Genomic DNA, 27,815 nt, shown 5'->3' with positions numbered 1-27,815 from the left:
ATGATCTTGGCAAACGCCTTCTGCATCGTCCTCTTCGTAGGTGAGTGGCCCCGGCGGGGATGCCCGCAGGCCGGGAGGGCTGCTGTCGCCTGGCCGGGCAGCGTGGCAGAGGTGGCAGAGGTGGTGGCAGAGGTGGCAGAGGAGGTGGCAGAGGAGGTGGCAGAGGTGGCAGAGGAGGTGGCAGAGGTGGCAGAGGAGGTGGCAGAGGTGGCAGAGGAGGTGGCGTGTCCTTCCCCCGGGCGGTGAGGGGCTGCGGGGGCTGGAGAGCGGGACCACCGCTCCTCCGAGATGGGCACCGCTCGCGGCTCGGGCTGCATCAGGAGAGGGGCAAGGATTTTAACTAAGGGCAACTTTATTTTCCTATTCTCTATCAAACTTAAACCCCGGGGGGACACACGCACGCAAGCCCACCGGGGCAGCCCCCGCCTCTGGCACCGCACGGCCGCGATCGCGATCCAAGGGAGCGGGCAGGATCCGCGATCAGCGTGCGGCAGCAAAGCCCTCTTCGTCTTTGATCCCCTCTCTCCTTGCCAGCCTCCGTGGATTTGCATTTTGGAGGATATCTACCCCTCTCTCTCCCCCCCACCCCACCCCACCCGTGTCACCCAGCGCCCTCCAGCCGCTGCTGCCGTGGCTGCCGGTCCCCGTGTCCCCCGCACCCCGTTCCTGCTAGTGCCTGCGAACTCAGCTGGGAGAATCGGTTCGGAAAGTTGAGCTAATCGCGTGTGCGTGGGGGATTGCTGGCCCCTCTGTTGCCATTCGTGCGGGTTGCTTTAGATCATGTGCGAGTTATTTAGGAGCTCTCGTCTCTGCCAGGAGGAAAGCGGAGCATTTCTAGGGCAGCCTCCTACGGAGACGGCGAAGGTGCAGCCGAAAAGGGGAACTCGGAGATCGCGGTGGGTCTGGGCTGAAAAGGAAGCGAATGAGCAAGGTCCATTTTTCCCCTCCTGCGAGGCTGGGGGCACGCAGGGCCGTGGCTCGGTCGTGTGCCGTGTCGCGCTCCGGGTGCCGTTACGGCAGCGCCCGCGCCCCGCTGCCTCTCCGCGGGTGCCTGGCGTGTCTGTGTGTGATCCCCGCACGCTGCAGCAGCGAGCGCCCGCAAAAAACTCTGCTGAGCTCCAGCCTGGGCTGGAGGAGCCGTCGCCCTGCCTGCGAGGACGGGGAGAAGGGCCGGGGAGCTGCTGAGGGAGACGTGAAGGTTGGCAAAGCAAAGCTCCCTCCCCAGCATCCCGCCGTGCGGGGCTGGGGGTGCCCGGCACCCCCGAGGAGGGCTCTGCTCCCTGGATGGAAGCGGGGTGACAGGATCTTCCTCCCCCCTCCTCCCCATCAGCATCCCCAGCTGGCGAGGGGAAGGGGCCCCGTGCCGGCGGGGGGGACGCTGGTGCCTCGCGTGCCTTTGCGTGGGGTGGGACACAGGTCTGAGTGGTGGCGGGCTGAGCCCCAATTTGGGGTGCCCTTCCCCATCACCTGCCAGCGGCAGGGCATGCCGGGGAGTGCCGGGGCAGGGGGGGCACGAGCCTTCGGAGCCAGAGAGCGCGCAGAGGGATGCTCTGGGGGCAAGGAGGGGGGGGACGAGTGGGAAGGCATGCGGGCAGGGGAGAGGAAGGGCGCTCGGCGCTGGCGGGGGGCAGCTGGCCATTTGTACGCATGCCTGCCTGGCTGCTGGACGGCTCGCCGGCGAGAGCCAGGAGGACAGGGACCACCAGGATGCCCCACCTAAGGCATCCAAACCGGGGTCCGTTCGCCCTGGCAGGGGAGGTTGCATGAAAGCGAGACCCTCTGCCCCCTTCCCCGGCTGCCCCAAAGGTTTCATGGGTGCAGGGGGGGAGGCTGGGCTGCCCTCCCCGAGCCAGAGGAGCTGCAACACCCCAAGCAGTCATCACCGGGAAGCCGTACCCCCAGATCAAGCGTTAGGGTGCCCAGGAGGCCTCATCCTGCTGTTTTCCAAAGCAGCCCCCCGCGACGCAGCCTCGCAGCGAGGAGCCCGGGAGAGCGGGGCCCAGCTCTTCACATCTGGGCTCTTCTTTCTGATAAGCCAAAAAAGCCCTTTGCTTGGGAGAAAGCGATCGCTGCCACAGCGGCCAGGCTGGGAGGCTGCACGTTCCTGAGCAATTTTTTTTTTTTTTTTCCTGAGTCGAGTTGTGAGGATAAATATTTACCTCTAAAGCTGCCTGTGTCCAAAGGTCTCTGGCAGGACCAGGAAAAGGAAACGTGCATTACAGCTAGAAAAGAGGCAACGCAGCCCGATGCTGCTGGGGGAAGCTGCGGGAGCGAGAGGAAAGCGGGCCATCGCCTTGTTTGCTGGCTGACTGTCGGAGGCTTGTGCATCTGCCTGCAAATCCTTGCTGTGCTCCGACACCCTGGAGACTGCTGAGGATTAGGTTTAAATTCTCTGCAGATGTTCTATTGATAGGAGTTTAGCGAGCGGGTGTCTGCGAGGCGATTTCTTTTGGGTAGGAGAAAAAACCCCTCAGCCTGCCCCTCCATCCAAACTCCCCACCTTGCGTCTCTGCAGGGGTCTGCAGAGCTCTTCCTGGCTTGGCCGCAGGAGGAGAGGACGGCCCCAGGAAAAAACACCGACCCGGCAGCCAGAGCTGAGCGTGCTGCTGGGTTTGGGGGGACCGATCTGTCCTGTACGGGCGGTGAACCGCGGGGAAAGGCTGCTTCTGCCCTTCCTCCTCCAGCGGGACAGCTTCGTGCCGTGCTCCGGGGTCTGCGGGCACTCCCGGCTCGGACGCGGTGCGGGATGCTGCAGGCACCCTCCCGGGGCTGCTGAGGGGGCACGCAGCGCCCTGCTCTCTGCGAGGCCATACAAGCAAGGCAGCAAAAGCCAGGAGGCTGGGGCCAGCTGGCCACCGCACATCCCTGCCGGCTCCCGGCCGGGTGGATTTACTGTTGGGCTTCCCATCCCGGCACGAGCGAGTGCCCGCCCCAGCGCTGGGGTGTGCTGCCAAGGGTGCTGGGGCCCCTCGCGAGGATGCTGCGTGTGGTCCAGCGCCTTCTGCATCAGGGCAAGGCTGTCGCCCTTCCCTGCCTGCCTGCCAGCCCCTCTGGTCCCTGGCTGGGAGGCCCATGGAGAGAGACGGGATAGCAGCTGGAGGAGAGGCTTCGGGCGGTGCTTTGGGAAGAGGCTTCATGGCATCGGCTGGAGAAGCCCGAATTGGAGCTGAGACCCGGGCTTGCTCAGGGCAGAGGGCCCGGGGCGAGCAGCAGATGGATCTGCAGCTGGGCTGGGCGAGGGCGGCAGAGGAGGAATGGCACATGGTGGAGCTGTGGGATGGCTCTCGATGCCTGGGAGCAGATTGCCCTGGGGCTGACGGCTGCAGCAGGAGCAGGTTGTCCCGGCTGCTGCGCTGGGTGCCTCAGGCTGGGCTTTCCCGGCACGTAAAGGTGCAGAGCTGGCCCCTTTCTACTCAAAGCACCAAAGCATCAGCCATCTCATGGTGAAGAGCTGGTGTTTCTGCCCTGAGGAGCATTTGGGGATGCCTGTTTCTCCTCCACCGGTCCGGGCTGTGTGTCAGGAGTGTGCCTCCATCGCTTGTGGATCCTGCCTGCCTCCCATGTGGAATATAATCCTGAAAGGCCGAGGAGGGCCTTCCCAAGGGACATCTGCCACCCAAAATTGGATCTAACGTGGGTGTAGGGACTCTGCACCTGCTCCTGGTTACCCAGACACCCTTCAGACCTCTCCGAACCCAACGGTGTTTGTTCGGCGGCATCAGCTGAAGAACAGGAGGACGGGATCTGTTCCTTGGCCTGACCGCAGGCAGCGGAGGTGTTTCCACCCGGGGCTGCTGCCCATCCTGCTTGTTCACCCCCGGCATTGCCCCCCGTCCCCCCTGCAGAGCTGGCCGAGCCCCGCGCATCCCCTCTCCTCTCCCCGTGGTCCAAGGAGCGCGTCCCAACGCGGCGAGGTGGGCAGAGGCGTGCGTGGCCGCCTGCTCCCGTGGCGGCTTGCTCCGGCGGCACCCATGGGTGTCCATCCCAGGGTGGTGGCAGAGGACGAGCCCTGCCTGCAGGCAGCTGCCTGCGCGGGGGAGCGGCTGGCTGGGGCTGAGTGCCCGCCAAGCGTGGGAGCTGCCTGCGTGTCCTTGGGTGGGTGGGGGGGACACGGGTGGCCCTTGTCACATGCCTGTAGGTGTCACTGTCCCCCTGCCATACCCGGCCGAGTGGCCACGGGCTGCAAAGGGGCTGGGAGCTGGAGGCTGAGGTTTGCTGTGCCCTGCATCTGGCAGCCAGGGGAAGGGGAAGCCGCTCCCCAGGGTGCAGGGGCAGCAGTGGGCGCGGGCACTGCGCGAAGTGGGGTCCCCCCTGCATCACCCTCCGGGGTGGCTGAGGATGCCCTCCAGGTCCCGCCGGGCCCGTCTTTGCCTGCCCCAGGGCTTTCCCTGCCTGCGGCTGGAAGCTGGCAGATGCGGGGGGGGTGCGGGAGCGGCGGGGGTCCTGCCCAACCCCGTCCCCATCGCTTGGCTGGTGCAGGCATGGGGGGACCCGCCGTGCCAGCGCAGCCCGTCTCCCCCTTCCCCGTGCACCGTCCCCGGTGGCCTTGCCTGCGATCGACTTGGCAAGAATTCATTAAAAAAAGCGAAAGAAAATGCTAAAATGATAGAAATAGCATGAGAGCTGAGGGAGTGCCGGGCGGGAAGGCGAGCGCTTGCCAAGGCAGGGTCCAAGGAGCAGGCAGCAGCTGTGCACAGGCAGGAGCCGGGCAAGCTGGACGGTTGCCACCCCGAGGGGTGGCTAGCATGGAGGCAACCAGGCAGCCATCCCTGGGGGGGGAAGAGTTTGTACCGAACCGCAGCCCTTCTGCACCCCTGCCAAGCTCGAGTGCTCAAAAACCCATGAGTCAGACGCCCTAAAAATCCCGTGGCGGGCCTGAAAATGATGAGCTGCAAAATAAAAACCAAACAGGAACGTGCGCAGTGAGTTCGGATGGGCTTTCTGCTTCCCTTGACTCGAGAGGTCATGCGTGGAGGTTCGTGTCCCCAAGCACCAGGGCTGGAAACATGCTGCGTTTGTTTGTTTGCCTGTTTGGTTTTAATAAGAAGCAGAGAGTCCCATGGCATCACATGGCTCCAGGAGCCGAGGCTTTGGGTTAACCCTCCACCTTCCCCGCCCCGCGCCTTGGGGCACGTCACCGCTGCTGGGGTGCCATCCCACCTGCTTTTTCAGGCCAGCGGCTGAATTTAGTCGTATTTAGCAGCCCCCGCTGGGGTTGTGGCTGGGGACACATCCAGGCTTGCTTTAGGCACAGTGGAAGGATGCTCTCCCTCTCTAGAAGGCGGCTCTGGTGCCAGGGACCCGTTGAGGACCGTGGGGATGATGTGTGGGGTCCCGGGGAGGGGATGCGAGGGGTTCACCCCACCTGGTTGCCCCCCCTCACCTCTCTCTGCCCTCATCTCTCCTTCCCCTGCCCCTCGCCCAGATGAGATCCTCCGCTCGCTGGCTGGCTCCCCATCCCCGCCGGGGCAGGACCCCCATGGCTGGCGGGTGCCCGTGGACTGCGTGCGAGCCAACGAGCTGTGCGCGGCGGAGCCCAGCTGCAGCTCCCGGTACCGCACGCTGCGGCAGTGCCTGGCCGGCCGCGACAGGAACACCATGCTGGCCAACAAGGAATGCCAGGCAGCCCTGGAGGTGCTGCAGGAGAGTCCCCTCTACGACTGCCGGTGCAAGCGAGGGATGAAGAAGGAGCTTCAGTGCCTTCAGATCTACTGGAGTATACACCTGGGGCTGACCGAAGGTACGGCACAGGGCTCTGTGGGGTTGCGGTGGGGCGGAGGGTGCTGGAGGAGAGGTGGTCCTGACCCGCCTCGAGGTTGGGAAGCTCCGAGGGTGACTTGCTGCTCTAGTAAAAACGGGTTGAACAGTGTCCTGGGCTGCACGGGCACCCCAGGCAAGGCAGACGGACCCCCCCCTTTCTCAGAGGGTGCTGCTGGGGGCCGCGCTGAGAGCTGGTCTGCCTGACGTGGGCGCGGGGCAAGGGACAAACGGGCTGGGGGCTGTGTTTGCTTGCAGCAAGAGCTGATGGCGATCATGGCAGGGCTGTTGTGCCCGGGTGTCTGGGCACCTGCACGCCGGGGCAGGGCTCCTCTCCAGCCGGGCTCCCCTCCCTCCTGCCTGCCCCGAAGGAGATGTGCCCGTGGGGTGCGGAGGGAAGCAAGGCTGGGGCGTGGCTTTGCACTTCCGTACCAGCTGTGGGGATCTCTTGGGGTGCAGAGGTTGTCCCTGCCTCCTTGCCCCCCCTCAGCCCCCCGTTAGCCATTGCTCCGGTGGGGTTTGTGGGCTGGGGAGCAGCGGAGAGGGCTCGCTGGGGTCTCGCCTTGCGGAGGGGCGATGCACCAGAGCCTGCCGTAATTGCAGCCTGGTGAAGGAGTAAATCAGAGGCTGGAGTGGCGCAGGTAATTGAAATTGGATTTTGCTAGCCCGGGGCTGGTTTGTTCATCGAAGGCAGGATTATCTACTGCCTGAAGGCAGGGGGAGGCAGCGGGCTTCGCCCACTGCCCCTCGCCCCTCCGCAGGGGCATCACCGGGGCTGGGGCTGCCCCAGGGGCTCGCGCGGCTGGTCCAGGGCTGCCGAGGGGCACTTTGCTGGGCTCAGAGGAAGGAACCGGCTGTGAGGGACTCAGCTGGGGCTGGTGCCGATGCTGGTGGGGTTTGCTTTGCCGTCCCGTGGGCTCTGCCCCGTCCTGCCGCCCCTGCGCAGCTCTGCCGGCGCCCGGCTGGCCCCAGGCTGGAGAGGAGCAGAGCCAGCATCGGTTTAACCGTACAGATCCCTTTAACGGGCGTATGACTGGCTCTGCATGCGGAAGCTCTTAAATCCAGCTCCAGCTTGTGCAAAACCACCTGTACCGGCGCCCTTGAGTTGCGGCACGGTCCTCGCAAGGGCACGTGCCCCCGCCTGGCCGGTGGCCGCTTGCGAGCAGGCGGGACCCTCGGCCACCCGCAGCACCGAGCGTGCTGGCAGCTTGGTCCCGCTTCCACCAACGATTTGGGCCTGTAAAAATGCCTGTTGCGCTGCTGTTTCATTCCCCCGGCTGAGAGCCAGCTCCTTTAGCAGCCTGAGCTCAAGGGGTTCGTTCGATGGAGCCTGCGGAGGAGCCTCCGTCCCTGGCAGCCACGTTCCCGCAGCGGGCGCGGGTCTCGGACCTCCCTCCCCCCCCTCCTGAGCTGGGATCGGAGCCAGAGGAGGTGGCGGTGGTGCTGGGAGGGCTTTGGTGGCAGCGGCGAGGATGTGGGGAGCCGTACCTGAGCGTGCAGCCCTCCGGGTGAAATGGCCTTCGAATCTGGGTCAGCGCAGGGACTAGCGCCCGAAAACCAGCCCAGAGCAGGAATTACTGCTTAATTGTTTTCTACCCCTCCTTAGCAGCCTTCAGTCAGCGCTTTCCGAGGGCTTTGCAAACATGAATGAAGGATGCTTTGCTGCTTGATGGGTACTCCAGGACCTGTACCTGGAGGAGGTGGGAAGAGAGGTGATTATACGAAGTCTTAACGAGAGGTAGAAGCTTTGGGGAGATCCGGCAGCTCATAGCTTTAGCGTGCATAAACCGGTGAGTGTAAAAGCAGCGAGGAGCCCAAGGCAGACCCTGATCTTCTGCATTTTAGCAGACGCTGTGCCCGGCGGCCTCCCGTCCAGCCCCTCGGCTGTGGGAGCTAACCTGTCCCTGCCATTAAGGAGGACTGCTTGCACTCCAGCCTCCTTCCTGGAGGTTAATTGCATCTCAGTGAGCTCAAGAAAAGTCCACTGCCCTTTTAATGCTCAGTAATTTTCCTAGCAAGCAGCAGGATTCAGCTAGTATTTAATTATTTATTGCATTGGCAAAGCAATATACCGGGAGGTTACAGTGTTTCCTAAATGCACTTTAATAAAGGTGCTATTTGTCATCGGAGCATTAGGAAACCCCGCGAGGCGAAGGGTTTGGCCTGCCGCGGGAGGACTCTGCCGGCTGCCCGGAGCGTGTTTCCTTCCCCGTGAGCAGCAGCAGCAGCAGCAGGAGCTGCCCTTGGCCCCGGCGGGGGCTCTTGCCCCCCTGTAGCATCACCCCGAGGGCTGAAAACCCGCAGCCGCTGGGAACAGCCCAACCTGGCATCCCATCGGCGTCTCCCTGGCCAGCCACCCAGCTCTGCTCCCCCAAAATTTCCAAGGAACGGCGCTGAGGAGCTGCTGGGCTTGCAGCGAGTCCTCCCGCGTTGCTCCCCACCTCTTAATGAGCTTGTTTTCCAGCACAGGGTTTCAAGTGGCTCCTTAATTATGTGGGATAAATGCTGCCGCCTTGGGCTAATAATAACTGGGTAGAGCACGCGTGGGCCGGAGCGGCCGGGGCTGCTGGGGTCCGTCCCCGGGGCAGCCCAGGCTCACCCGCAGCGAGGGCACCCGGTGCGGGCAGGGATCCTGCCAAAAGGGCTGCCAGGCACGGTGGAGATCAATGCTCCGGGCTGCTGGTCAGCCTTGACTGGCGCTTTCAATGTCCTGCCATTGATTTTTATTTTATATATATATATATTTTTTTTTTTCCTCTTGTGGCTGCTGGGGTTTGAGGAGAGAGTTTCCTCTCCTGAGAGCCCTGGCCGGCTCTCCTGAAATCAGGCTTTTCTGGAGTTACATGAAGGGCAGGCAGCAAAAGCACGTGGCTTTGCACTGAAATCAAAGATGGGAGAGAGGGGGTTTGCTCCCAGCCTGGGGACAGGCGGACCGTGCCCAGATTCCCTCCGGAAAGTGGGGATTGCGATGGGTGAGCCCCTGGAGTGCAGCGGGGGTGGGTCAGCGGTGGGGATGCTCTGGTGCTCACATGATGAGGCTCTCCGGTCGGGTCTGTATCCCCCCACTGAAATATTGCCATTTTCCCAAAGCGCATCAGAGGCAGAGCAGAGCGGAAAACAATCTTTAACAGTGTTTTTTTAGGCAAACGCTTTTTTTTTTGTTTGTTTTGCAACAACAATAAAACAATCCAGCGTTGAGTATAGACCCTAAAACTTGCAGCTTGCAGCTGGCCCAGGCTCTGCGGACGTAGTCACAGAACATTGACCTTTGGAATCTAAATTCCCTCAGCTCCCGAGGTCAGTGTGAACGCAGCCGCTGCCAAACCTGACTTGCACAAGGAGCTGAGCTTGCGGCAGGACCCCGCCAGCAGGCAGCTGCAGGCAGCAGCACAGACCTGCCCGCCCGGCCGCAAGCTCCCAGCGAGCAAGAATTGAGCTGAGCTGGTCCAAAATGCCCTTTTTCTTTTGTTGCAGGGCAGTGATTTAAACACTTTTTGGTTTTCCCTTCCCAAATCGCAGGTTGCCCTGCTGGGGGGGTGACCGTGCCCGGCCATAGCCTCGGTGGTGGCTGAGGTTGGTTGCTGTGTTTTTTAATTTGCTTTTTCTCCCCCTTCTCTTTCTTCCCTCCCACTCTAGGAGAAGAATTTTATGAAGCTTCCCCCTACGAGCCGGTCACCTCTCGTCTCTCTGATATATTCAGACTTGCTTCAATTTTCTCAGGTAATAAAAACAACATGCTTCTGCTGTTTTACGCCCGTGAACGTAGACCTGCTACCGAGCTCCCTGGCAAGGAAAACCTGCAAATCCTTCCCCCGTGGTTTGGTCCTTTGCTCCTCCAGCTCCTGCAGCCGCTCTCCTGCCCTGCTCTGCTCCCCGTCACCCCAGACCCGATGCCTCGAGCATCCCCGGGGTGACCCGTGCCCCCCCCCGGCTGGCCGGGGTGCCGGTGCCTGGCAGAGAGGAGCGATGTAGAGGCTGGTTCCCGAGTGCTGCCGGGGTTTGATGCACTTTGGGACAGATCCTCTCCGTTTCACACCTTCCCGGCAGGATCGGACGTTGACTGGGAGCGGGTGAGTGCCAGCTGAGGCGGGGGCTTGCTTTGAGCCCCTGCCCGGCAGTGATGGCAGAGCCACGGGCAGCAGCCTCCTCCTCGGGCTTCCTATTTCCCCCCAGGCTGTGATTTAGGTTTTTCCCTTTTGGACTCAGCTGCCTCCAACCGTGGGCTTCTATCAAATAGCTGAGGTGGGCTGGAGAGCCTGTAATTCCCTCGTCTGTCTTGCCGGCGTGTCCCCTCGCCCAGCCAGGGACATTAGGCAGGGGGAAGCGCAGGCACAGCTGGGGCACCGGGGGGGGACCTGCCCCTCCTGCTGCCCACCCGTGGCTCAACGTGAAGCGATTTGTCTTCCGGAAGATTTGGGACCGTCTGTGGGGAAGCTGGGGGGACCCTGTTTGCTGTCCCTCCCCACGCAGCCGGCCCCAAGCCGAGCTACAGGACGCTGCTGGGAGGACGCCGAGCCCTTTGGGGCATCTCTGCCTCCACATCCTCCTCTCGGGGACCCAAACTCCACCAGCATCCTCGGGAACTTTTTTTTGCCATCTATTTCCATGACAACCCTCCGTGCCACCCCCCCCACCCCCACCCCTTTTCAAATTAGGTCACCCAATGCCTTGGCTTCTCCTTGCTCTTTCTCCTCTTAACCCTTTCCCCGAGAGCCACCCGCCGCTGCGGGGATTTGGGGGTCCCTGCACCCCCGGACTTTGCGGGGTGCACGGGGGCAGAGGGCGGTGGCACCTTGGGGACCCCACAGCGATGCCGTGGCCCCCTCGGGCTGTGCAGCCCTGCCCGCAGCCACCCCGGCTCATGTGGGGACACTTGGGAGGAGGGCTGTGATGCCGCATCCCCTCGCTGCCGTCACCCGCTGGCTTTTAACTCCCGAAGCAAATTCGCCAGGCACCGGTTCGGCATGACGATGCCACCCCCTCCCGTCTCCCGCACGCCTTTTTGGATTACATTAGCGTCAAGGAAATATTTTAGCTGCTGGAAAGTATGAAAAGCAAAGTGTCTGGAGTGGGGGATTAAACGCTCATGGGCTGATTTATTCATAAAAGCAAAGCGAGAGGAGAAGGAAGCCTGCCTGGCAATTTTGGGGCTGGGGGGAGGGGGAGTTGGCTGCTGTTATGCTCCGGAGATGTGCCAGGGCCATCGGGGTGGCCTCGATGCTTTTTCTGCTCCTTCTCTGTCCCCCTCGCATGGGGCTGGAGCGGTGGGAGCAGCGAGGGGCTGCCCCCGGGGACCCCCAGCCCTGACCCGGAGCCCAGGCGATTGCAGCAAATGAGCTGTTAGCGGTGTTTCTGGGTAACGAGGGCGCGGCCGAGCGCTGCTAATTGCCTGTGGGGGTAGCAGAGGGATTACCTGCCCTTCCTAGAAAGAAGGGGCTGCGTGAGCGAGGAGAGCGGTGATGCACGCTGCCACGCTCTGATTGCTCGCGCCCTCGATGGGCGGCCTGCCGGGACCGGGGGGGGCTGGCAGCACCGCAAGCGAGCATTGCGAGCGAGCATCGCAAGCGAGCATCACAAGTGAGCATTGCTAGCGAGCATCGCAGGTGAGCATCGCAAGCGAGCATCGCAAGCGAGCATTGCAGGCGAGCATTGCAGGCGAGCATTGCAGGCAAGCATTGCAAGCAAGCATCACAAGCGAGCATTGCAGGCGAGCATTGCAAGCGAGCATTGCAGGCAAGTATCACAAGCGAGCATTGCAAGCAAGCATCACAAGCAAGCATTGCAGGCGAGTATTGCAAGCGAGCATTGCAGGACAGTATCGCAAGCGAACATTGTAGGCGAGTATCGCAAGTGAGCATTGTAGGTGAGCATTGCAAGCGAGCATTGCAGGCGAGTATCGCAAGCGAACATTGCAAGCGAGCATTGCAGGCGAGCATTGCAAGCGAGCATTGCAGGCGAGTATCGCAAGCGAGCATCGCAAGCGAGTATCGCAAGCGAGCATTGTAGGCAAGCATTGCAAGCGAGCATTGCAGGCGAGTATCGCAAGCGAGCATCGCAAGCGAGTATCGCAAGCGAGCATTGTAGGCGAGCATTGCAAGCGAGCATCACAGGCAAGCATTGCAGGCGAGCATCGCAAGCAAGCATTACAGGCGAGTATCGCAAGCGAGCATCGCAAGCGGTCATCGCAAGCAAACATTGTAGGCAAGTATTGCAAGCAAGCATTGTAGGCGAGCATTGCAAGCGAGCATCACAGGCAAGCATTACAGGTGAGCATTGCAAGCGAGCATTGCAAGCAAGCATCACAAGCGAGCATCACAGGCAAGCATTACAGGCGAGCATTGCAGGCGAGTATCGCAAGCAAGCATCGCAAGCGAGCATTGCAGGCAAGCATCGCAAGCGAGCATTGCAGGCGAGTATCGCAAGTGAGCATTGCAGGCGAGTATCGCAAGCGAGCATCACAAGCGAGCATCACAAATGAGCATTGCAGGCGAGCATTGCAGTTGAGCATTGCAAGTGAGAATCGCAAGCGAGCATGGTAGGCGAGCATCACAAGCAAGCATTGCAAGCGAGCATTGCAAGCGAGCATCGCAAGCGAGCATCACAAGTGAGCATTGCAAGCGAGCATCGCAAGCAAGCACCATGAGCGAGCACCGCAGCCCTCCCGGTGCATGGGGCTTTGCGCTCCCAGACCCCCCCACGGAGCAGAGCATCCCGGGCTGGCGGTGAGGATGCTCCGCAGTGCCAAGGGGTGCTGGAGCCTGCCCTGTGGAAACCACAGCCTGCAGGGAAGAAGGGAGAGGCTCCGGTTGGGAAACTCGCCCCGCGCTGTGTTTCTGCCCGCGTGGGCACCAAGGCGGGGCAGCAGCACCCGAGAGGCGGGTGGGCGTCAGACCCCCAGACAGCCCATGCTGCACGGCATGGAGTGGGCTTGCAGCAGCGCTGCCTTCCCCATCGCCCTCCTCCTCCTCTGCCCCTGAGCCCATCCTGCGCCAAGAGACCCGGCGGAGCCTGGCGAGGGGACAGCTGGTGGCACCAGGTCTCCCAGAGCAGTCCCCTCCCCGGCTCCTTGGCCCCCGTTTCCTTCTCGCCTCATGAAATTTTCATGCTTCTGCTTTATTAATGAGCTCCCCAGAAACCCTGCGCTTTCCAGCATCGGCTCTATTAGAATGCATCCAGGTCCCTGCAGGTCTCGGGCAGGGCAGGAGCGATGCTCCGGAGGATTAGACATTAAGCCGGCACTTTGCACAGATCCCACGCTTGTGCCGGAGAGCCACCGCGCTAGCGGTTAACCGCTCGCAGGGCTCGGAGCCGGGGCGGCTGCCAGCACACCGGGATGCAGAGAGCGCTCAGTGCATCCCCCCAAAACCAGGAGGTGGTCTGGGCAAGGAGAAAAGAGAGCCATGTGCCCCCCGTCCTCTTCAAGGATCTTTTTCCCTTTCTGCTCCTCTGGCATCGGTGTCATGAGCTGTCTCCATCCTCAGCCCTCGGCTGGAGGCACCCTGTAGCATAGAATCGTAGAATCGTTTAGGTTGGAAAAGACCTTCACCCAGGCTGGGGGGTTCCCGCTGTGAAATGGCGATTTCTGCCCTGTCCCGTCCTTGGGGAGGGTGCGAAGCCCCGAAGGCCTTGCCTTCACCTCCTCTCTCCCCGGCTTTATTCCGAACAGGGCTCCACGAGGAGCAGGGAGGACGATTCCTCCCCCAGCGCAGCGCCGGTTCACGCTCCAACCATCTGTCAGCTCAGACGTCTCTCTTAGCTCAGGCGACCTTCTTGCCTCTTGCACTATTTTTCAAGGCAGATCTCCTTATAAATCATATATCATAGGAAGTATGCACTTTACATATGTCTTATCGAACCCCCCCCGGCCCCGGCAGATCTCCACGGGCGGTGTCCAGCACTGGGATGACACGTTTGGTGTTTCGAGGGCTCTCTCCGAGCAGCTTTACCCGCCTGGCTCCGGGGTCCCACAGCATCGCAGCCCGGCCGGGGGCTGCCAGCCCTGGGGGAAGGGGGCTGCGGGGACCCCACAGTCGTCACGGCACGGGTCGGGGCTGGTGGCACCGAGCCCTGGCAGCTGCAAACATCCCCAAGAGCAGCGGGACGTGGGTCGGGTTTGCACGGGATGGCACCGGGGGGGGGGGCTGCCAGCTTCGCCTTTTAACTGGGACCCGTTAACGTAGGCAGCGCCGCGCTGGCGGCTCCCAGCTTGGAGGCTCACGCCGAGTCGGATAAGACGGTGGGAGATGAGACAGAGTCGGGTCCCACGCTGCAGATGACCCCCCAAAACGCTGCTCGCCTGCAGGGCGGCCCCCGTGGGCGGCTGGGGGAGGCAGGGGACGATGCTTGCCCAGGCAGCTGCTTGCCATTTGCTAATTAGCAGGGCCCCACAAATACGGCCGTTGGGAAGCCCTTCTTGGTGCTGTCGTTTGTCTTTGCCAGTGGAAGCTGGGAGACGATGGAGGAATCCATGGACTTGGCTGGGCTGCGGCGGGGAGGAAATTAAGGACGCGATGGCTGGTGCAGTCAGGTGGCTTCTAAAATAGCACCTGGGCTGCTGAGGGCGATCCATCATTTTGACAAAAAGAGAAAAAAAGAAAATTCAGCGTTTGTTCTCGTGCGGTGCTTTGGCTTCGTCTGTCTTTTCCCTGTTTGCTGTATTTGCTGACGGCTGGGATTCCTGGGGCGAATGCGGGGCCGGTGCCCGGCTCCGGTGGCCACCTTGTCCCCATCGTCCCTGCCTGGCCAGTGCTCAGCCCTGGGGGTCTGGCTGGGGGGGACCCAGTTTTGGGGAGCCCCAGGAGAGGATGTGGGGACTGGGGGGGGCCCGTGCAGCTCAGCAGATTATTCTGCTTTGGAGGAGGCTGAATAATTAATAATAATTATTCTTTGAATAATTGACAAGGGAAAAAAAAAATAGTGCAAATTCATGGCATGAATTATGCACTGAAGGCTGTTTGACCAGGTCCCCCGCCGCAATCGGTGCGTGTTAACCCCTGTCGTGCTGGAGGAAGACCTTCAAATCGTGCAGGGGGCTGGGGGTGAAGAGAGGGGAGCCGCAGCGGTGCATGCAGCCCCCTCCCCAGCGCCAGCAGGGCAGGGACCGGCCGTGCCGGGGGGTGACACCAGTGCCAGCTCCCTTCCCTGTAGCATCTCCCCATCCCTCAGTACCACGCTCACCCCTTCTCCCTCTTGCTGTCCGGGCAGGAATGGACCCCACCGCCAACTCCAAAAGCAACCACTGCCTCGACGCAGCCAAAGCCTGCAACCTGAACGACAACTGCAAGCGCCTGCGCTCGGGCTACATCTCCACCTGCAGTAAGAAGATCTCGGCCGCCGAGCACTGCAGCCGGAGGAAATGCCACAAGGCTCTGCGCCAGTTCTTCGACCGCGTCCCCAGCGAGTACACCTACCGCCTCCTCTTCTGCTCCTGCAAGGACCAGGCTTGTGCCGAGCGCCGGCGGCAAACCATCGTCCCCTCCTGCTCCTATGAGGACAGGGAGAAACCCAACTGCCTGGATCTGCGCAACACGTGCCGGACGGATCACCTCTGCCGGTACGGGCTGCGCCGGGCTCTGCGTGGGCTTTTCCCGGTGCCGGGGAGGGAGAGCTGTAGAGGGGGGCTTGTGCGGGGGCCGTGGCCGGGTTTGCAGCCGGGTTTGCAGCGCTCTCTTGTTGCGCGACCCTGTTCCGAGTTTAGCGGTTGCGTCTTCCCAATGCCACGCGGCGCTGGCTGGCTGGGTCTCCTCCAGTAACAGCTGCGTGCCGTGCGTAAAACGGGGCAGAGTGAATGGGTTTTGGCTGCTCGTGGAGAGGCTGAGGCGTGGCCTCCAGTTTGGCCCCCCCTTGCCGTGGGGTGAACCCGAGGGTCTGCGCGGGGCTGCGTGTGGTTTGCAAGCATGGGGGCTGCCAACCGAGCCCCCCACCCCAAGCTCCGATCTGCTGCGAAAGCCCCAGCGCCAAAGCACGGCTCTGCGCTTGGCCCGGGAGGCCGCGGTGGGGCCATGCCCTCCGGCAGCGCTCAGGCGGGGTAGAGACGTGGGGCAGAACCGGAGCAGCGCAGACGGAGCTGCCTTTCCGCTGCGAACGGTGGAGCGGAGCCCCCAGGGCCCGTCTGTATCCCCCACCCGGGACCGCTCCACCTCCCCAAGCTGTGGAGGGGATGAATGTGCAAAAGGCACCGCGGCAGCGGGGGCACGCGCGCCCTGCAAGCAGCAAAACCCCCTCGGCGTGCTTTCAGCATCCCCAGCGAAACTTGGTGTCTTGGCGAAACCCGCTGTTTTCCCTGTGGCGGAGCGAAGTCGGGAGATCGGGCTTTTGTTCCATTATGAAACTCATTATTCATATGGCAAAAAACCTCCTGTCACCCTCCGGGGGCTGGATCGGCCTCGTAAAGAATATGTTTCCTATGAGAAGGAGGGTCTTTTTGCCATCGAGGTGATGGAGTTTCCCAGAGCCTGGTGGCGAAATAAATAAATAACACAGCTTCAGGTCCTCCTCTGGCTGCAGGCGGATGTGTTTGAAATGGGGGAATGTGGCTTTTTATCAAAAAGTAATACAATAAGCTAATGTCTATGAATAAAAGATACCAGGGCTGCGCTGAGTCGCGGCCAAATTAATGGTAGCACCTCTCCGTCGGCAGGCCTGATGCTTGCTCAGACACTGAATGCTGCGGATGCATCCGCTCACGGAGGGGGATAACCTGCATTAGCAGCGCGTCGAGGGGGACCGGAGAGGCCACGGAGCTGCCGAGCATTAATTATAAGCCCAGTCCTGCCTGAAAATGAAATTCCACCAGAAAGAGGTGAAGCAGCAAAGCGGGAAGCGTGTGGCAGCTGCTTTGGCTGTTTGCTCCGAGTTGGAAATGCGTTTTTTCCGGCAGCAGCGTGGATGCTCCCGGCTGGGGAGAGGCAGCCCTGGCCGGGGGCTCTTGCTCTGCAAAGCACCCGAATCCGGCATTTATTTATGCATCCAGCTTTGGGCACTGGTTTGCAAAGTTTTGCCTTAACCTCGGCGGTTCTCTCCCCGCGATGGGGTGCGGGGCTGTGCGTGGATGCGCTCCTTGGATCTGGGCTCGCAGGAGAAGGTCCTGTCCCATCCGCTCCCCTCCCGCGGCTCCCACGGGGGCTCCGGCAGCGCTCCCGAGGCTCGGACAGGCAGGTTTGCTCCAGGCCCCCTGTTAAAAGGGGTTGCATTAACCAGGCTGTGGCGTTGGGGTGCAAGAGGGGTTAAGCGCCTGCAGCAGGGAGCCCGTGCCCGGGGATGCTCTGAGATGCTGATGTGCTCCAGCAGCTCGCTTGACCTCCTTGTGTTTGCAGCTGCGAAAGTGTTTAGAAGCGGTGACCTGCCTGCGGCGAGCTGTGCCCAGCACCTGAGCTGAGGAGGGGGAAAAAAAAAAAAAAGAATTTTTCTCTATTGATGTTGCCTTGCAAGTGAGAGAGGGTCTGGCTTTTTTCTCCCTGGCTTTTGGGGTGGAAATGGCTCTGTCAGAGCCTTCTAGCAGGGGCTGTGCGTGCGCTGCGCTTTCCCTGGGAGCGGGCATGCACGTGCAGGCTGCATTTTGTGGTCCTCGCTGCTGGTTTTCCCCCTCCATCTCCGTCTGGAGGTCTCCTGCTGGCACGCCTTCCCCAGGGATGAAGGGACGGCCCCGCATGCTGTGCCTGATGCACACATGGGCACCGTGTCCCCTGGCCTGGGAAAGGATGTGGAGCAGAGGTGGTCAAGGAAAGGCACCGTTAGCAAGAGACTCAAGAGCCTGCCGCTCTGTCTGCCTGACTGTCCAGCGGCTGTGAGTCTGTCTACCCCGGCGCTGCCGCAAACGCGGGCGGGGAGTCACGGCTCCCATCGCTGTGGGTCTAGTTTCCCAAATTAAAGCTGGGCGTGGACTGACTCGCGGCCGACCCCCTTCTCCCGCAGCCTCATCTCCTCCTCCATGCGTGTTCCTGGAGTTTCCCAGCTGCTCCAGGCCGAGAGCACCTAGGGAGCCTGGAAAGCCCAGGCTCAGGAGCTGAGTGAAATCTAGGCTGTCGAACTGCTGTAATGCAAACTCCTCCGGCAGCTGCTGCTTGCGCTTCGTCGGAAGGTTTTAACCGATGTGGAGGTGCCATGTATTTAGGGTGGATTTTGCTTGCTGCAAGGGGGTTTCATTCAGCGGTGATGCAGAAGTCCCTGCTGCAGGCTTGGTGCTTGGAGCTGCAGCGCAGACAGGGCTGCACCCACTGCGGGGATCTGCAAATTCTGGTGCACGACTCCAGGACCCCTCGAGATGCTGGTGGTCCGGCTCCGTGCGAGCAGCTTGCTCCGCTCTTGTGCAAAAACCCAGGGGGTTGCATCTGTGTGCAGGCTGGGTGAGTTTGGTCATTTCGCATCCCCTTTGCCGAGTGGCTCTGGGCTTGTTTTGCAGGGACAGGGTGGTCTGCAGGGTGCTGGGGGGCCTCTCCTCTCTCCCTCCTGCCTCTCCAAGGCCCTCTGCATTTATAAATAACAAAGCATTGGCAGGCAGCCGCTGCCAAGATCATCACCAGGTGCTGGGAATGTGTATAAATAGAGCGCGCAGGCTTTGTCCTCCTTCCCATGGCATCTGCACCCGCCAGCCTCCACCCAGGAGCAAACCGGGCACGAAACCCCTCCGTGTCCCATCGCCCCAAGCCCCTGCCTGCGGGCAAGGCGGGGGTCTGCTGTGGGATTTCCCATCAATGCCTGTGCTTATCGGGCTGGCCTCACAGACTGATGCTTGTCCTCCTTATCTGCATGTGGGACTGGCAAGGGCATTGAACTCCGAAGCAGATCGGCAAGCTGCTCCGAAACCCAGCAGTGACAGGAGATGAGATAATGTTCCTGCGCGGGCTGCGAGCATAATTAAGCCTCCTGGAAGAAAGCCTAATGAACGGTGAAGCCCTTGGTACCAGGATAGGACTTTGCAGGGACATTTTTGCTGCCATCTCACGGCGGTCGGTGCTGAGCTGGGTGCGTGGGGATGCTCCCCGTAGGGGCTGCCGCTCCTGCGGGACACAACCCACCCTGCGGTCGCGTTGCTTCCTTCCCGAAAGCAGCAGAGGAGTTGGGGAAGAGGGCACACTAAAGGTCCAGCATGGAAAACGGTCATTCTGGAAGTTTTCATGGCTTTCTGCTGCTGCTTTCCAGCCGCTCGGGGCTGGCGGTTAAGCGGTTGTTGCACACCAGCCCCTGTGCCATCAGCGGTTGCAAAGCTGGGGAGATAAAAGCCACCAGTTCTTCCATCGCTGCCGATGGAAGGCGATGTTTTCTGAACGCTTTGGACTGGGGGATTTAAACCAACGTCCCGGCACGGGGTGGGCTCTGGATCACCCGGGGGTCCCCACGGCTAAGAGGAGGGTGCTGTGCAGCCCCTCCATTCTGCGCTGCACACAGAGGACACGAAGGGGCCAGGATGCGGCCCCCGAGCTCCTGCGCATCCCTGCATGGGGTCAGGTCCCGGCGAGGGCAAGCGCTCGACCCGTGCCCTTCCCTTCCCGGGAGTGGGGTGCAGGACTTGGGTTATTCCGGACTCAAACCCTGGGCTTTCCTCTGGACGAAGCAAATTCGAGCGGCCTTGACCTGTGAGGCTGCTAAAAATCCCCCGTGAGATGCCCAAGCCCCTTGGCCAGCTCCCGGCTGCGAAAGCAGGAGCAATCAGGCTCAGATTGCTGCAATTTGTGAAGCTTTTTGTGCCAGGAAGCTTTTCCCGGCACAACGGAGGAGCCTGACAAACTCCCTGAGCTTTGTGTCTGATTGCAACGGACAGGTTTTAGCTCCCAGAATATAAAACCCTTTTGCAAAACACTAACCTCAGCTAAGGGGAAAGGGAAGGAAAGGGGAGAAAAGAGCTGATTTCAGCAGCTGCAGTTTGCTGTATTTTTCATCTTGCATCAGCAAGTCAGGAACACAAATAATCTGGTCTTATATGCTTCAGTGAGGCTGGTGCTGAAGAATTTCCCAGCCTCCACTGCCTGTAGCTCCTCAGCATCCAAAAGCAGGGCGATGTTTCATTTGCCTGAGTTTTCTCCCTGTTTTCAGTGTATTTGTGGCCGGGAGGGGGACGGATCCTGCCCGGCTCCTTGCAGGACCCCTGTGTCCGCGTGCGTTGGCGAGGTGCATTTCTGCGTGGCAAAACCATCTCTCTCTGGCTGGGGTTGGGGGCCAATTCAGGAGCGATGCTCCGGGGAGGGCAAATCTTGCTCCGTCGCCTGAGGACCCACAAGGCAGGCTTGGCTCAGGGTGCGTGCGAGGGAGGGAACGGATCCAGGCTGGCTTGGTATTGATTAAACACCAAACATGGAAACAAAACGCATTTTGGTTTTTTTTTTTTTTTTTTTTTTAAACCCACGTCCTCGTCTTCACGCCCTTTGTTTAGCACAGACAAAATGCCATCTATAATGGATGTTTCCTTGATAAACAGCGGAGCGGCAGCTCAACTTTCTCATTACGCCGTGTAATGAGAGCGGCTCGGAACTACGGCTTGGCTGTCCACATAGCTGTCTGGGAAGAAAAAGGAGGAGGGAGAAACGCTCCTGGATTTAACAGCGGCTCTGGGAGCTGGCAGGGAGGAGCAATGCTCGTGTGGAGGGGGACAGGGCACGGCTCATGGGTCCCCAGGGTGGGCAACCGGGCTGGCAATAACCTGCCGGGGGAAGCCGCTGAATCCGACCTTCAATTAGCAAATCTGCCAAGGCTGGTTGGTGGCTTTGGCTTCTGGTTGGTGGCTTTGGCTTCCCAGTATGGGGGGGACAGAGGGAAGGGGCCAGTGGGGCAGCACCCCCCGGGTACCTCTCCCCGGGACCCCGTGGGCACCCTTCTGCAAAGGCAGCTCAAGGGATCTCTCGGCTCCACGGCCACCTTGCTCAAGGCTAACCGCGCTCTTAACACAATAATAAGTCAATTCGCACTGAATAATTAAATAGAGAGCCTTCATAAGTATTGACTTAATGTGACAGCAAGTCTATACTGACTCAGGGTTTGCTTATGTAAACACAATCTCCTGTTCGGCTTAGTTAGCAGTTCAATGAAATAGAACAGTCCTTCAATTAAAATCAAATGATGCGTGCGTTTAATTCTTCCCTTCTCTTACCGGGTAATGATAGGGTTTGAGCATAGGCAAGAGGATAAAAAAAAAAGAAAAAAGTCTTTCAACTGCTCTTATCTGTGATGAATCAAAATGCGGTGTCCTAAAAATACGTACGGATAACTAAACTTCTTAATTAATGGCTCCTAACTTAGCAGTTGGTCTGTTGTCTGGCCTCATTTTTTTTTTCCCCCTCTTGCTGGCTTAGCTCTGCTTACTCTAATTTGGGGATTTCTCCTTTGCTTCTCTCCACTTCGTTCGCTTTTTCCCTCTTTCCTGCTGCCCCCATCTCCCTGGGTGAGGGGCAGCTTTGGGATGGGGGCCCAGTCCCCATCCTACAGAGGGATGCGATGCTACCGCAGGGATGTGATTTTCATTAAAAGCAGGAATAAAACCTTCCTGGCTCGTACCAGAACAGGCGACTCCAGTCTCCAGAGGTGGCAGATAACTTTCCCTGGATAAAACAAATATTTCCATTGATTTTTTTTTTTTTCCCCCCCCTGTGAACTATTTACTAGCTTTGGTAGAGGGTCATCCAGAAAAGTGGAGTTTTGCTCCAGCTTCCCTCATTTCTTTAGCTGATCCCCATCCCCAGGGCTCTTAGAATTGCCTGGCCACTGTTCTTGGTGTTTGAGGCTAATTTTTTTTATCTCAGCATCTCCTGGCTTCGAAAGCATTCATCTCCAGCAGGACGAGCAGGCAGAGCGAGTGTTGGGAGGAGGATGCCCAGCGGGCCCGCGGGTTTTTCATGTCTTGCTGAGTTTTTGCATGTTGTCGCAGCTTCTTGAACATCCACAGCTCTGCAGGGGGGAGAGGCGTGTTTCTGAGCCGCCTCTCGATGCTCGTGTCTATTAAAGCCATTTTTCCTTGGTCCCTGTAAATTGCCTGTGAAAAACACGTCTTGAGTAATCTCCGCATCTCGGACGTTTTCTGCATGAAATATTCAAGAGCTTGATACCGTTTGCTTTGATGGATGGTGAGTTATTACCAGTCCCGGGCTTGGACTTCTCATTGACATGCGGTGATGGGAACAATTAGCACCCAATTAGGCACCTTGCATCTGTTCTGGGGATTTTTCTGCTTAAAAAATTGCAACGCACCAACAAGCGGGGAAAAAAAAAAAAAACACAATCAAAAAAATCCTCTGCTGTGTAGGTAACTTTTAATGTCAGAGCGAGGGTGTCTTGCTGGCGCTGGCAAGCTGCTTCTGAATTCCTGCCCGATAACAAGGGTAGGCGATGAGTTAGCAGCCGGGAGCTGGGATGGTCCCCGCAGCGATGCACAGACTCCCCTAAACGCGGGATCTGTGTACCGGGGAGATGTGAGCGCTGCGGGGACCCAGGTGTCCGGAGCTGGGCAGGGAGAAAGAGGAGTATTAAAGCTCTCGGATCCCTGGAGCTGCCTCCCCTTGGCACCGTCCTCATCTTTCCACCCAGAAATCAAACATTTTCTAGATGCATCAAAGCGAAAGAGCTTGGAAACCCCTAACTTTGAAATACAGCACTTGGAGCGGGTTTGGGATCTGATGCATGTGTGTGTGTATATATAATTATTTTCTGTTAATCCCTTTTTTGCCTTTTTTTTTTTTTTTTTTTTTTTGACTTGGAAGCCTTTCAGGAAAATAACGTGCTGGCCGAGGCTGTGCTCTGCGGCTCCCCGCGCCGTTGTCCTCCTTCCCCGTCCCTGACCCAGCTGCCAGCCCAGCTCTTCCCAACCCAGGTCTGGCGTTTGCAGGCAGAGACCGGCCAGACCCACCTGCTGCCTCTTGCTGCCAGCCAGCAATTTGGCACCAATTCCTCCTGTTTCTGCTAAGATGGACTTGGCTCCCTCTCCTTTTTTTTGCCCGGGCACTTAAAAGCAGAATCTGAGAAGCTATGGCCTGGCTCCAGTAAGGTTTATTCCTGGCAGTTAGAGGTCTCATCCAGCAACTCCAAACTCATTGTATACAACGGAAAGAGTGACATCTGGCTTGGATATTCTGGAAAGATTACCAGCTGGCTTGTCATGTATTATGAAAAGAATAACATTTGCCTTAGAGGATGCTACAAGCCAGGAGCAGAGCCCTGGGGAGCAGCATGACAAATTTTCGTGGCGCTCGGTGATGAACTTGCCACAGTTCTTTAAGAGAATTGACGTGCCTTCGCCTCTAATTTGGGGAGAGGGGAAATGCTGTTGGAAACTTGATTTATCTCCCACAGAGGGGGAGGGAGGGGGAGTCCAAATACCTTCCTGCGATGGGGATTGTGTGAAAGGAGCGGAGTTGGAGCTTTTCTGCTCTGCAGCACCCACCCTGGGCTCTCCCCTCTGCTCCTACCTTGCAAGTGGGGAGCAACACCCCTTGGCCCGAGGCTGGTTTTGGCTGCAGGGAGGGCTGAGCGCTGCAAAAGTCCCCTGGCAGAGCTTTATCCGCACGTGCTGGGCTTTGTGCGCAGCCCCACAGCACAGACAGTGTGCTGAGAGCTGAGCATCGGTCCCAGGAATGGGTGCAGGATGGGAGCCCCCGGCTTCCCTCTGCACTGCTGGCGTGGGGAGTTTCTTTCTAAATGACTAGGGAGGAAAAGAAATGTGGGTCTGGCCAAAATAGCCTGCGCAGGGGCTGTGTGAGTTTTGTTTGCAGGAGGAAGGGGAGGGAGAGCCGGTGCCGGTTGCGTTATTGCTATTTATTAGTGTCCAACGTGTAGAAGAGCGCAGCGGTGCCATGATTCCTGTCTTCTCCTCGGGAGTGCTTGAATAACCCACTTGAAGAGGCTGACCTTGCCCTGGAAATTCGCAGCCTGTCGGGAGGCTGTAAGTGGGTCAGGCAGCTGGTGTAAGTGGGAAAATAATCCAGTTCACACCGCTGGCAGCCCGTCAGCAGGCGAAAACTGAGTGCAACCTGCGTGTCCGGCTGCGGGAAGCAGCAAAAAGGAGGCACCAAGTGCATGGGCGGCTCTCGCCAAACCCCCGGCTCAGCCGGGGAGCTGGCTGTGGGGGGATGCCGGGGTCCCCAAAGGAGCAGGGAGTCCCAGAGGAGCCTCAGCTGCTCCACAGAAGGTGGTTGCATCGGTGGCTGTGGAGCCCTGTGACTTGGAAAAAGCCCCAGTCACGGCTGGCTGGAAACAGCAAAAGTCTCCAGGAAACCGCCGCGTTCCCCCGTGGAGCATCCAGTGCTCTGGTCCAGCCCCGAGCAGCTGTGTTTTATTCCCTCTTCTCGTCCTTCCTCCAGTACGTAGCCCATGAAACTGCAGCGGCCTTCTGGCTGCGGGCTCAGCAGCCGCATCTCCACTCCTCCCCGGCGCTGGCTGCGTTTCGGGGGTACCCGCTCCCCCCGCTCCCGTAGCGCGCTCCATCGGGCGCGATGAAAAGTGCTGGATGGATGGAAGGTATCGCTGCAGAGCTCTTCCACTTCGTTCAATCACTGCTTCATTTGTTCCTCTGTTTAATTTGATCATACCCTTCTGAAAACAAATCATTCCTAGTTAAAAAAAACCAACACAATTTCTACCCTTTATTTTCATCAGTTCTTATGGCTTTAGGCAGGTACTGTTGGATGATTCAATCACCGGTTGGACAAAGATGACATTTAATTAAGCAGGAAGGAAAAGGAAGCTAAAGAAAATAATGTATGCCGCCTTCTTTCTATATGAAGTGTGGAAAAAAAGAGCCAAGGAGATTTTCTGTTGTGAAACGCAAGGTCTCATCTACAGTGTCAGCAACTTGGCTGCTTTGCAGCAATTCCTCCCTGTGATTGAGATCCAGCCTGGGCCACAGTTCAGCCTCGTGTCTATTCGTTTAATGACTGAGTCAATTTGGAAGACTGCTGCCTGTCCATCTGTCCGTCCTCTCCTACATCCTTCCCGTTTCTTTATTCTTCTACCTTGGTGGTTTGGTTCATCCCAAGAGAAATCCCCAGAGCATCGCATGGAAAGCGTGGGTTTGTGTCAGCAGAGCCGGATTACCTGGAAATAACCTGGAAATAACCGTGCTTCCATCGCTCCTTCTGCTTTTTCTGTGCATCACACCGAGCAGCGAGAGATGAGAAGGGGTAACCAAGCCAGTAATCGGGTTAGGAGCAGAAATCAGCTCCTCTGCTCCTCTTGTGCTTTTATTCCTCCCGGTCCTGCTGCCGTTCTCCCCATCTCTGCTCTTTCTGCCTCCGCTCTGCCCCCAGAGCCGAGTCTGGCAGGAGGGCGGGCAGGGCACGAACTTCTCGGCCCCCAGGGTCCCTGCGAGGCTTCCTTTTGGCTTTTTCCCTTCTGAGCTGCAAAAGAAGAAAGGCAAATGTAACCCCCAACCTCAGGCATCTTAATTGCACTCTAAGCTTTAACATTTCAGGGGGAAGATAAAAACAAGCAGTGAAATTTTACAGTCGTGTAATGACGCCGGGAGCAGCGCGGCCAAATGAGGTTGTGAAGATTATGGTGTGCTCTGCCAGTCGAGCAGCGCTTGGAAAGGGTCGGGGAGGTGGGGAGCAGTAGAGGATGGAGGAAGGAGGGTGCCACGCGCGGGGACTCGCCCCCGGTGGGGCACCCCCACGCAGGCAGGCCCCCTCCCTTGCCCGTGACCCTCCGGCAGGCTGGGGCGACCGGAGGCGAGACAAGAAGTTGCACCTCTTGAGTCTAGATCTCATTTAGATCTCCTCCCTCAATCCCATTTATCCTCTTTTCTCGCCTTTATTTTTTTTAAAAATGTTGCTCCTTGCTGAGTTGCTCTGTGCCGGGAGCAGCGTTAAATCCCGACCCTCTCCCTCTTGCTCTTTGCACCCAGGTCCCGGCTGGCCGATTTCCACACCAACTGCCAAGCCTCCTTCCAGTCCCTGACGAGCTGCCCCGGGGACAACTACCAGGCGTGCCTGGGCTCCTACGCGGGGCTCATCGGTGAGTGCCGGGAGGGACGGGATGGGGAAGGGTCTCTCCCGCTGTGGCCCCTCATCCCTCTTCCTTCTCCTCGCCCGGGAGCAGGCTTCGACGTGACGCCCAACTACGTCGACGCCAGCACCACCAGCATCACCATCTCGCCCTGGTGCTCTTGCAAAGGCAGCGGCAACATGGAGGAGGAGTGCGAGAAGTTCCTCCGAGACTTCACGGAAAACCCCTGTCTCCGTAAGGCGCTTCCCCATCCCCTTCCTCACCCTGCCCCGTCACCGCCGGGGTGCAGCCCCCCATAAACATCTCCTGCCCCCCAGGAAACGCCATCCAAGCCTTCGGCAACGGCACCGACGTGAACCTCTCCCCCAAGAACCCCTCAGCCCCCGTCACCCTGCCACCGAAGACGGAGAAGAGCCCTGCCTTGCCCGATGACATCAACGACAGCAACACCATGTATGACACGAGCGTCATCACCACCTGCACCTCCATCCAGGTAGGACCTGATCCCAGTCGTCGCTGCAAACTGGGGGCACTGGTCTGGACCCTCGGTGGGTCTGTCAGCCAGGAGATCGGCTGCAGCCCGTGGGCAGCAAAAGTGCTGCTCAGTGCACGCATCTCGGTCTGGGTGCGGTGGTGGTACCCAGGTGCCTGGCAGGATCTGGCCATCCCTGGTAAATGGGGGTCTGGGCAGTGCCCAGGGGTCTGGCGTGGGGAAGGGAGGGATCCGTGCCCTGCCCGTCCCCTTCCCTCGCTTGGGGCACCATCCCCTGCCTGGCACGGCTCTGTGCCCGGGGCAGGGTGAGCTGGCGTAGCTCCCCCGAGCGCAGCTTCTCCAGCCCGCAGCTCATCTGGGGTGAAACCGGCTTGAATTCCACCTGGTTTGGAGAAATCTGAAAAATACGGATTTTCTTGCATTGCACTGGGCTTGTGGGTTCATGCTTTGCTCCTCGGGTGGTAAGGTGCTGCCAGGAGAGGAGCGGGGCATGGGGACCGTGGCCGGTGGGTGTCACAGGGGTGTTGCAGGGTCCTTGGCAGGAGCATTTGCAGCAGGGAGCACGCGGGGAGAGACCCGGGGGCTGGGATGAATCTGCGTGAGTGCTTGCAGCGTTGTGTGGTTTGCACTCTCTCCTGCTTCAGGTGGGAGCCCAGCAAAGAGCCTGAGCCCGGGGAGAAGGGATGAGTCCCTTTTCTTTCTTCTCTCCTTTTGCAAAGCTCTTCTGACCGCCCTGGGCGTTGGAGAAGCGCACGGAGAGGCTTCACGCTCCAACACCAGCCGTGTGCTCTGAGCCACGATTTGCCATGCCCCATGCACAGGGCTGCAGGCATCACCCCGCGCCCCTGCACGGCACCTCCGCAGCCCCCGGGGGAATTTGGGGACCCCAAACCCTGGGGCGCGACCCTGGGCAGGAGCAGCCCCGGGCACACGTACCTGCCCTAAACCTTCCTCCTTTCTCCTCTCCAGGAGCACGGACCGAAGTTAAACAAGTCCAAAGAGCAAAGTCTGTGCTACTCAGAGGTATGTTTGGGGCGGGGGGAGTGCGGAGGGGAGGGTCCCGGGGCCGGGAGCTGTTTCCCACTGCAGATGGCTCGGGAAGGACGAGCCAGACAAGCGCCGTCCTGGAATCATAGAATCACAGAATCATTTAGGTTGGAAAAGCCCTTTAAGATCGTCCAGCCCAACCATTAACCCAACACTGCCAAGTCCACCACTAAACCAGTTAAGGGGAGAGCAGCAATTTCGTGTTTCCTGGCTTGGTGGCTGGATTATTTTTTAATGAAAGTAAAAACCAGGAATCATGAAGGTTGGAAAGGAGCTCTAAGATCATCAACCCAACCATCAGCCCAACCATCAACCCAACACCCCCATGCCCACTAAAGCATGTCCCAAAGTGCCACAGAAGCCGCTGGCTTCACTGGACGGAGGGCAAAAATAGGTGTTTTCCAAGGTTGGATGATTTTCCCCCCAAAAGGACGCTGATGAAAGCCTGCTCTCCCCTCGCCCGCAGACGCAGCTGACCACGGACATCATGCCAGACCAGAAGACGTTCGTGGACCAGAAGGCAGGCGGCAGCCGACACTGGGCGGGCCGGATCCTGCCCGTTGTGCCCGTCCTCCTGCTGAAGCTGGCGTTATAG

At 59.4% G+C, this 27,815-nt stretch overlaps 1 protein-coding gene across 1 annotated transcript; it reads left to right on the top strand.

Annotated features, from left to right (window-relative positions):
• Positions 1 to 27,815, top strand: GFRA2 (GDNF family receptor alpha 2). Its single transcript, XM_075724069.1, has 9 exons — positions 1 to 40; positions 5,426 to 5,740; positions 9,394 to 9,477; positions 14,962 to 15,310; positions 25,580 to 25,689; positions 25,774 to 25,914; positions 25,998 to 26,173; positions 27,143 to 27,196; positions 27,687 to 27,815. Exons 1-9 carry the CDS (start codon positions 1 to 3, stop codon positions 27,813 to 27,815), a joined length of 1,398 nt encoding a protein of 465 aa, XP_075580184.1.

The sequence above is a fragment of the Pelecanus crispus genome, chromosome 21 (genome assembly GCF_030463565.1).
Source record: "Pelecanus crispus isolate bPelCri1 chromosome 21, bPelCri1.pri, whole genome shotgun sequence".
NCBI lineage: Eukaryota > Metazoa > Chordata > Aves > Pelecaniformes > Pelecanidae > Pelecanus > Pelecanus crispus.
The sequence above is the reverse complement of the archived record's forward strand: the minus strand, read 5'-3'. Positions and strand labels throughout refer to the sequence as shown.

Coding starts and splice junctions, on each gene's coding strand:
- GFRA2 (XM_075724069.1), top strand. CDS start 1: ATGATCTTGGCAAACGCCTTCTGCATCGTCCTCTTCGTAG. Junction 25,915..25,997: donor CACGGAAAACCCCTGTCTCC/GTAAGGCGCTTC, acceptor CCTGCCCCCCAG/GAAACGCCATCCAAGCCTTC. Junction 26,174..27,142: donor CCACCTGCACCTCCATCCAG/GTAGGACCTGAT, acceptor TCTCCTCTCCAG/GAGCACGGACCGAAGTTAAA.